The sequence below is a fragment of the Thalassophryne amazonica genome, chromosome 7, assembly GCF_902500255.1.
Source record: "Thalassophryne amazonica chromosome 7, fThaAma1.1, whole genome shotgun sequence".
NCBI classification, from domain to species: Eukaryota; Metazoa; Chordata; class Actinopteri; order Batrachoidiformes; family Batrachoididae; genus Thalassophryne; species Thalassophryne amazonica.
Window position 1 is genome coordinate 75,160,471 of NC_047109.1, and position 10,702 is coordinate 75,171,172.

Consider the following 10,702-nt stretch of genomic DNA (forward strand, 5'->3'; position numbering starts at 1 on the left):
CCAGTCGTAGCTGTTCGTCCGGGTGGACAGTGGAAGTGACGTAATAGTTTGCGACTGTCCCCCCAGAAAGCGTCATGGCGACTCCTGTGGGGAAGAAGCGTGGTCTGGAACATTTGGATGAATATGAACCCAAACCAGCCAAACATCTCCGCAGTTTGCACGACCGAATGGCAGAGAGAAGGCTGGTTGTTATTTTGGAGGGGGCGTCATTAGAGACGGTGAAGGTAAGAACGTCTCCCTCCCCCTCCCTCCCAAATGCCGTGTTGTTTAATATTTTACATGTTTTTTATATTTGCAGGCGGGCAAAAGCTTTGAGCTGTTAAACTGCGACCAACATAAGAATATAATCATCAAGAGTGGAAGAGACCCAGCCAACATAAGACCAGACATCACACATCAGGTAATCTGCAGTCATGAGGGCTAATACTGTGTTCCTAAGTGATGTCATGGTCACGTGATTTTACCCTCTGATAGAAAAGTAGATAATGCAGCAAAGACGTAACACCCCTGTCATATCTTGACGATTTAGCCAGCGTATGCCAATTGTATTAAAAACCCTGTTATGGGTAAGTAAGTTATGGGTAAGTTTTACATAAGTTAAGAGCATGTTGAAGCAAGATGATATACAGTGAATACGTCGAAAAAATTTTGGACATGTACAATATTTTCGATGTAGGCCAGCATATGTCTAATAGTGATGGGTCGATGAGGCGTCATGAAGCGTTTCAACACATTGCCAAACTGTATTGATACTGTGTCAATACTGTGTCACTGAATACTGACACCTGCAGAACCTAAAAAAAATAGTGTCAAGGCACCCGCGTTGACACTCTCAACTGACACTGATTTCATGGCCTAGTATATGCAGTAATATAAGTCATTGTATGTCATTTTGTATCATTTCATATCTTCAGTTAAATTTTAAATCTTTAATAATAAATAATGTGAACATGTATCATAGTGTGGAAATCTAAGTGAATGTGTTGTGGATGCTTGTGGACTGGGATTTTTTTTTTTTTTTTACAAATTTTTATTAAAAAAAAAAAGAAGTTCCAAAGTCTTGAATTTGAGTCTGTTATGCTTGTTTAATGCAACTTCTCCAGCTTTAGAAAACACCCACTCACAGGGGACAGATGAGGCTGGAGTGCAGAGAAATTGTAATGACAGCAGGCTCGGACTGATAATCTGTGATTTTGGGCATTTGCCCGGTGGGCCGCTGCACGTTTAGACGTGCGCGGGCCGGCCTTCCCATATTTATAGAGATTGTGGAAATATACAGTGTTCTCGAACCGCGCGCTACTGTCAACACGAGGAAAGTCCGTGATCAGTGAAGCTACAGGATTTAATCGGCGCAGCTGCAGAGCCACTTCCTGAATTTGTGTCAAAATAAAAGTTCTGTAGTGTTTCATACACGGCGCAGTCTTATTCTAGGTTTCAGTTTTGTTTCCGTTTGATCACACAACGGAGACTTACATCGAGCACAGTGATTGACATGACCAACAGCCAATGACAATGGAGAAGCATACAGGGTGGCCAATCAGATTGCAGAAAGAGCAGGCGGCCGCTCCCGCCCCTGTGAATAGATTGAGTCCTCGGTGCCTGGACTTCTCTCTGCTCTTCTATACAAGGTTGGAATCGTTTCTTTTATCTTAATTAGCTGTGCTTTACTTTTGTTAATCTTTAAATGCAACAGCTACGGACTTCAGCTACTTAATTTGCTGCTGTGTGAATCCTAGCAGTGGTTACACATTACCTCTCTCTCTCACTCACTCGCGCACACACACACACTTTGGAGACACAAAAACTTTTTTCCGCTTGTGTGCATTTGCTTCCGTTTTGTCAGACCCGGCGCCAGAAAAAAAAAATATTACACACACACAAACAAAAAAAAATAGTGTGCACCGGAGGAGACGTGCGCTCCTGGAAAGCTCGTGTATTTACGCTGCACCGTTGTAAGAGACTGACCAAGAGTGAAGAGGGATGACAGTATTTTTTTTTATTACTATTTGAACGTATAGACGCTCGGTCAAGTGATCTCCTGCATTCCACACAGAGCCGGTGTTCTGACGAGATGAGGTGCGCCAACTTTCGACACGCTGAGCTGTGACGTACCTTCGCATTGTCCAATAGAAACGACGCGTCAGGCCAAAACACGGAAGACTCGTGGCAGAAACCACTGATCTCTACAAAATGGATCGGACCAATCTGATTGGTGCAGAGACCACTGAACTGTACAAAACATTAACGTGTGACAGGACTGCTCATTTATAGAGCAGTTTTCTGAAGAAAATCATTGGAAATGTTTTTTTGTTGTTGTTACCTCAAAATTTCTGATTACTGTTAAAAAAGTTTAGAAACACTTGTAATTAAAATAGGTAAATAAATCAATAAATGGTTCTTTAGAAACCTTTCATCTGTATTAAACCACCTGTTATTCAGATTAGATAATTTCTTGTTTAACATAAGGAACCTCAGACATTTATTTTTAGACAAATAAAATAACATGGAAACTTGTATATTTTTTGAAGTCTGGTAGATTATTTATATCTTATTTCAACAAGAAAAACAAACACTGAATAAATACAAGTGTTTATTATAAATGCAAAAGGAAATAATTTAACAATGACTGCAGTGTGATTGTAAAGTAGGATTTCTGTGACATAAACCTCATGATGGTTTATTTATATATATATATATATATATATATATATATATATATATATATATATATATATATATATTAGTCATTTAAACTTGTAATTTCGTCAAAATATGTAATTGCCTTTAATGTTATCAGGACGCCCCCTCGTGGTGCCGGGAACGCATTTTGTACTATGATCAAGGTGAAATGACAGTGAAAGTGTGTGTTTAGGTGTGTGTTCATGGTGTTTAGGTGTATAGTATTTGTTCATTGGGGGTTCGGTATGGACGGGTGGGTGTGCGTGTTTGGGGGTGGATTCGTCGGGCCAATAGTGGGCTGGTCCAGAGGAAAAATGCCAGGGCCGAAATTTGTTCCCAGTCCGACCCTGAATGACAGCTTTGTAGTACTGTCATTACAGTACTGTAATGACAGTATATCCAAAAAGGTTTGGATATACTGTCTTGTGGTTGTCCCAGTATCTCAGAGGATCCTGGGACCTGGCAGTATTGGCCTCTGCCAGGTACCTCTGCACCTCCTGGATGGCATCAGCTGTGGCACTTTTGGTCTGCCTGCCCCCTTCGATGTTGAGATGTTGCCAAAGGTCATCTAAAAACAACAATGTGGCATTTCAGTACATGTTTCCAAACAACAAAGAAATAATGCTGAATATGAGGGCTGAAGGACCTGAACAAGTTCCCTGAACCCTTCAATCTCCACAGTGCTGAGGGGCTGGCAGTCCTTCAGGATGAAACTCAGCATCTGCTTCCTGGAAGCTTGATGGTTAAAATGAGGTAAATAATAAATTAATAGGAATTATTATCAATAATTACTGTGAGTAAGTTGTATAGAATGGCTGTATACCTGAGCTCAATCCTGGGTGTATCTGGGACTTCATTCTCATGCCTGGCCCTATAATGTCTCAGCATTGAGGAGGTGCTTTTGCTTAGATAGGAAAGTTCTACTGAACAAATGTGACATTTAACCTGCAGAAAATAATATGAATAGCAAATTAAGAGTCGCTTTGAATTAATACGAATTCAGACAGATCAAGTGGAAAGTCTGAGAGGAGCTGGATGAAACAAGGAAATTAAAACACCTTATTTTCCGATATGACATCAAAATTATCCCACACGGCGGAAACTTTCTTTTTTGTTTGCTGCTGCTCCATGACGTTTGGTGAGTTTGATGATATGCCTCAAAAGAGGTGAGATTCTTTTGGTAGATGCATCCCGTTGACATACGCTTCCTTCTAAACACAGTTTGGCCACTTTGGTGCACCAGTGTCAGTTCGAAACATTTCCTGTATCGGTCACGTGACATTTGCAAAGCGATACACACATCGACACGGGGTTTCGCTCTATGAGCTCGATGCATGCGCCAACGCATCAGTGTTGCTGGACCCAGCACTAATGTCTCGTACATCCCGCATACGCGAGACATAAGTTGTAGGTAAGTTATGCAATTGTTGACACATTTCTTGTAATTTACTCATGAGTTGAAATGCATCTAATGATGCTGAAAGCTGAAATCGTGAACAGTTCAGAATGTTACAAATATTAAAACCATTCACACGTAAAGTAAGTATAAAATCTTAATCTTACCTATTCGACTCAGTCGGATTCATCATCAGGGTCTGACGAAAACTTATCCATATAAAGCCTCCTGATTTTGGAAAACGACATCTGAAAATACTTTAATTCCTAGATGTGGCTGAAGAAATGTACCGTTTTTAAAGAAGTCATTCTGTGTTTTGTCCGCATGTTTCTCAGCCTAAACCAGAGAACGCCGGCTCTTTGCACCACAACAAGACAATTAACTTATCTTAAAAGTTTGCCACAGAGATCCGTCGATTCTTCAGAATTCTGCCGCTATAAAAATAAATCCCATGATTCACCAAGACAAAAATAAAAATATGTTAAATTACTCTGTTTGGCCTCCATGTGGAGGGGAGAGGCCGAGCAACAGCGTACGTGCGCTTGATGACGTGCTTGTCAATATTTACGTATTCCACCAACCAAACAGAAGGGTTCTGCTGGCGGTGGAAATGCAAACCAAGCCAGACTTAACTGTTCGACCCGTACCACTTGGCGGAAACAGGGTTGTCAACATACCCTGGCTAAATCGTCCAGGTGTGACAGCTGCATAACGTATTTGACATATTCAGCGTATTCAGTGTATTTTTCATAACTAACTGGTCAAATAAAGCAGTGTTTAGCGATGCATCATTGCACAAATCCATTTTCCTGAGAAAGTGCCACATCACCTCATCACAATATCAACTCATAACCGCAGTGCATCACAGCCACATCTCCTTTTTATTTATGACCATTGCAAAATGTTTTCCATCATAAAAAAACATTAAAATTAGTAAGATATCATCATGTACAGTAGTGTTCAGAATAATAGTAGTGCTGTGTGACTAAAAAGATTAATCCAGGTTTTGAGTATATTTCTTATTGTTACATGGGAAACAAGGTACCAGTAGATTCAGTAGATTCTCACAAATCCAACAAGACCAAGCATTCATGATATGCACACTCTTAAGACTATGAAATTGGGCTATTAGTAAAAAAAAAAAAAGTAGAAAAGGGGGTGTTCACAATAATAGTCGTGTGGCATTCAGTCAGTGAGTTTGTCAATTTTGTGGAACAAACAGGTGTGAATCAGGTGTCCCCTATTTAAGAATGAAGCCTGCACCTGTTGAACATGCATTTCTCTTTGAAAGCCTGAGGAAAACTCTGAATTTCACAGTTCACAGTGAAGACAGTGAAGCATGGTGGTGCAAGCATCATGATATGGGCATGTTTCTCCTACTATGGTGTTGGGCCTATATGTCGCATACCAGGTATCATGGATCAGTTTGGATATGTCAGAATACTTGAAGAGGTCATGTTGCCTTATGCTGAAGAGGACATGCCCTTGAACTGGGTGTTTCAACAAGACAATGACCCCAAGCACACTAGTAAATGAGCAAAATCTTGGTTCCAAACCAACAAAATTAATACCTCGCAGATGTGAAGCAATCATGGAAAAACTGTGGTTATACAACTAGATACTAGTTTAGTGATTCACAGGATTGCTAAAAAAGCAGTTTGAACATAATAGTTTTGAGTTTGTAGCGTCGACAGCAGATGCTACTATTATTGTGAACACCCCCCTTTCTACTTTTTTTTTTACTAATAGCCCAATTTCATAGTCTTAAGAGTGTGCATATCATGAATGCTTGGTCTTGTTGGATTTGTGTGAATCTACTGGTACCTTGTTTCCCATGTAACAATAAGAAATATACTCAAAACCTGGATTAATCTTTTTAGTCACATAGCACTACTATTATTCTGAACACCACTGTATAAAAGGAAATGTTAATCTTGTCTGTTACTGTTGTGGGGTGGTTGGCAAGCCTGTGATACTTTTTGGTGAGGGTGAAGTGACCGTGAGGCGACATGTCCAGTTACCATCACATTTCTGTACTACTGACTGTTGTGGAAGAGGGGTTGAGTCCGGTCCCCCCAGTTTCACCTCCCAGGTTGTCCCTCTCACAAAGAACGCAGCTTACTTGTTAATATTATTTTTCTTTGTATTCTTCCTCAAACTGTGTAAAATAAATTTAAGCATGATGGAACATGTAAAACGATGGTTCCTTTCACACCAAACATGTATAACTGTCACATATGTTCATGTTAGACAATGCTCATTGTTCATTTGCTATAAACCCTACAATTTTTTGCACAAATTTATAGATCAATCAATCAACCAATTTTATTTATATAGCGCTAAATCACAACAAACAGTTGCCCCAAGGCGCTTTATATTGTAAGGCAAGGCCATACAATAATTACGTAAAAACCCCAACGGTCAAAACGACCCCCTGTGAGCAAGCACTTGGCGACAGTGGGAAGGAAAAACTCCCTTTTAACAGGAAGAAACCTCCAGCAGAACCAGGCTCAGGGAGGGGCAGTCTTCTGCTGGGACTGGTTGGGGCTGAGGGAGAGAACCAGGAAAAAGACATGCTGTGGAGGGGAGCAGAGATCAATCACTAATGATTAAATGCAGAGTGGTGCATACAGAGCAAAAAGAGAAAGAAACACTCAGTGCATCATGGGAACCCCCCAGCAGTCTAAGTCTATAGCAGCATAACTAAGGGATGGTTCAGGGTCACCTGATCCAGCCCCAACTATAAGCTTTAGCAAAAAGGAAAGTTTTAAGCCTAATCTTAAAAGTAGAGAGGGTGTCTGTCTCCCTGATCTGAATTGGGAGCTGGTTCTACAGGAGAGGAGCCTGAAAGCTGAAGGCTCTGCCTCCCATTCTACGCTTACAAACCCTAGGAACTACAAGTAAGCCTGCAGTCTGAGAGCGAAGCGCTCTATTGGGGTGATATGGTACTATGAGGTCCCTAAGATAAGATGGGACCTGATTATTCAAAACCTTATAAGTAAGAAGAAGAATTTAAATTCTATTCTAGAATTAACAGGAAGCCAATGAAGAGAGGCCCATATGGGTGAGATATGCTCTCTCCTTCTAGTCCCCGTTAGTACTCTAGCTGCAGCATTTTGAATTAACTGAAGGCTTTTCAGGGAACTTTTAGGACAACCTGATAATAATGAATTACAATAGTCCAGCCTAGAGGAAATAAATGCATGAATTAGTTTTTCAGCATCACTCTGAGACAAGACCTTTCTAATTTTAGAGATATTGCGTAAATGCAAAAAAAGCAGTCCTACATATTTGTTTAATATGCGCATTGAATGACATATCCTAATCAAAAATGACTCCAAGATTTCTCACAGTATTACTAGAGGTCAGGGTAATGCCATCCAGAGTAAGGATCTGGTTAGACACCATGTTTCTAAGATTTGTGGGGCCAAGTACAATAACTTCAGTTTTATCTGAGTTTAAAAGCAGGAAATTAGAGGTCATCCATGTCTTTATGTCTGTAAAACAATCCTGCAGTTTAGCTAATTGGTGTGTGTCCTCTGGCTTCATGGATAGATAAAGCTGGGTATCATCTGCGTAACAATGAAAATTTAAGCATTGCCGTCTAATAATACTATACTAATAGATGTACAGAATTTATAGGTATGGGGGGTGACTGTGAAGTTTGAGCCTGACCCAGAAAAAGTAGGGCATGGTTCTCCATCTTTTTCTGAAAAAACAGTATTTCTCAAGAATGTGCTGAGATGGCACAGTGCTCGTCAGCTGTTTGTGGATGCACATATTCCCACCTGTGAGGCACTGTTGAGGCATTTAATGTTTAAATTTATGCGACGATTAGAAGATTCTGAAAATGCCATGATACAGACTCTGACAAATCCTCAACTGAGCTGCTGTCTTTACACCTCTGTACTGAGTAATCACTGGATGGAGAGACTGTTAATATAATTTTAATACTTGTTTATTTCTTTTATTCTATGGACGTTGTTGTGTCTGCATTAAATAAATAAACAATGTGTGAAGTTTTGACACAATGGGTGCAATGTTGAGAAATGTTGTTTCCTCAGAATGCAAAAGATGGAGAACACACCTGACCTTTTCTGGGTCAGGCTCAAAACCTCTCAGTAACCCCTCATATCTGTACAATATAGGATTATGTATTCACCACGGTTAGTGGTGTCATAATAATAAACAATAGCATGTGATGTGCATTTATTTTCAGCAGGTTGAAAAGTGCGGTACAATAAAGGGGTACAATAGCATCTTATAAGCCTTTACGTACATTGTCCCATTGTGGAGGAGCAGTAGGATTAATGTGTGTTCTGTAACAATTTTGACGGTAATTATGATTTTACAATTTATAGTGCTCTCATCATTTTCTTTCGTTGGCTATTCAATTTGGCGACTCGGTTATGATGTGGAACGACTTTACAGGTGGGCGAGTGGGGTATGGGAGATGAGATGGCAATAAATCTGGACAAGTCTCTTCATGGTTTAAGCACCTTTTTTTGACAGAATGCCATACTTATCAGTAACTTGGCCACGCAAACACCAGTAGCGTCTTGGAGAAGACACTACTGATGTTTGAGATAGATCACAGAATCAAACATGAACCCTACAATCTGTGTTCGGCACTGTGTCTCAGCAGTGCTTCAGACTCAAAATGGTTGCCAGTCCAAGTAACTTTTTAATTTAGCCACTTTTGTGTTTCTAGTAGCTGCTCAGTGCTAACACTTTGTCATAATGCTTCAGTTGGACCATGTTTGTGTGTGTAACTATCTGTCACTACGATAACTGACTCGTTGCAGATTGTGTGGGTAGCTCAGGTTCCATCTCCAAGTGGCTCTGGTTTTGTTTTGTGGCTGATTGTTGTTTTAGAGCTCCTTTAATTCAAGTTAAGACATTCCTTTGACCAAAGACTGAATGGCTAAACCTTTTTATTTTCATCAGTGTCTCCTCATGTTGATGGACAGTCCACTAAACAGGGCGGGCCTGCTGCAGGTTTATGTCCACACAGAGAAAAATTCCTTGATTGAGATCAACCCACAAACCCGCATCCCAAGAACCTTCACCCGTTTCTGCGGCTTAATGGGTACCTGTTTGACTTACTGGTGTTGTCCGTGTATTGACTAGATATACAGAAAGTAAAATTAGTGTTTACTAACCTGTTCTCAACTATTCTTAGTTCAGCTGTTACACAAACTGAGTGTCAGGGCAGCGGATGGTTCCCAGAAGCTTCTGAGGTTGATTAAAAACCCAGTGTCTGACCACCTTCCTCCTGGCTGCCCCCGCATCAGCACCTCCTTTTCTGCAGGAGAGGCTGTCTGTCCTCGGACTTTGGTGCCAGAGGGACCCGCAGCGGTGGTGATTGGCGCGTTTGCACATGGAATGGTGGGAAATGCTTCTGTATGTTTGTTGTTTCACTCTCTTAAGTGCCAAATATCTCACTGATCTCTGTCTGCATCAGGTGAACGTGGATTACACGGACAAGACGGTGTCCATCAGTAATTACCCCCTCTCTGCAGCACTGACCTGTGCCAAGATGTGCTCTGCCTTTGAAGAGGTGTGGGGGGTCCTGTGACCAACAGGCGCAGTAGACCGCTTGGACATTTAAATGGACTAATCATGGACATGATGAAGTTTTTTCACATGATGTAGCCTCTTGGACTACAGATACATGAATGTGAGGGTGTTTGCTTACCGTCTGGAATATGCAGAGATTTTGTCCCCAGTGTATCCTTTTGATATTAAAGTGTATTGTTTTGTATTTTTATCAGCTGCCTTAGTACCTGATTTGTATGGTTCAAATACCATCTCATTAAAAATGTACAGTTCGTGTTTGGTTTGGTTTCATATGATGGAAAAACTTGTACGTCATAGGAGGATAAAGTTAGTATACAGATGTATTTCACATTTTAAAAGGTCTCAAGAAAAGTAAAATTTTTATTGCTGTGACTAGCCACTTGTCTAATGTATACTAACCCCAGGACATAACCATACTTCCTACATATGACACATGATGTCAGCAAACTGCTTCAGGTCTATAGTGATGTTATGCTGGAAGCAGACGGCTTGACGCTATCAATCTTTCAAAGCAGAAGTGTTTCTGCAAGATGTTTTGATGGCTTGCTTCACCCTGCGAAAAATCACGCGAGTCCCCAACTGAAGGATCATTACATCACACGTGGATCGGCGACGTGTAATCAAGCTGTCAGTGCTTATAAACGGGCACAATCCCTCTATACTTTGTGGGTTTTTTGAGAGGAAGAGGGTTTTGGGGTGTATTATGACCAGTGGTGGGCACAGTTCCACCAATCCACTAATTATCGAAGCTAATGTTTTCATTATTGGATTAGCTTTTCAGATAACTTTGAAAACCATCAGCGGACCAATTAGCTTCCGATAAATTTAGGTCTGATATTTTTGCAGGTACACTGAATAAAGCTTAACTGTTAAACATTTATAAAGTCTGAAATCAAAGATTTTAGTACCTGCTTGTTAAATGTTTCATAGCAGACAGACAGCTCTATCCTCTACAGGCAGAGGAGAGCTGGTTACAGGAGAGAAAAAAAGCAAGACAGAGGAAAAACATAATTTCTCTTTACACCATTCAGACTTGCCGACATATCA

The 10,702-nt window shown here is 40.6% G+C and overlaps 1 protein-coding gene across 1 annotated transcript; it reads left to right on the forward strand.

The window, feature by feature from the left end:
- Positions 1 to 21: 21 nt before the first annotated feature.
- On the forward strand, positions 22 to 9,906 carry emg1 (EMG1 N1-specific pseudouridine methyltransferase). Its single transcript, XM_034174530.1, has 5 exons — positions 22 to 224; positions 299 to 400; positions 9,023 to 9,164; positions 9,258 to 9,463; positions 9,540 to 9,906. Exons 1-5 carry the CDS (start codon positions 75 to 77, stop codon positions 9,651 to 9,653), a joined length of 714 nt encoding a protein of 237 aa, XP_034030421.1. The 5' UTR covers positions 22 to 74; the 3' UTR covers positions 9,654 to 9,906.
- Positions 9,907 to 10,702: the final 796 nt, after the last annotated feature.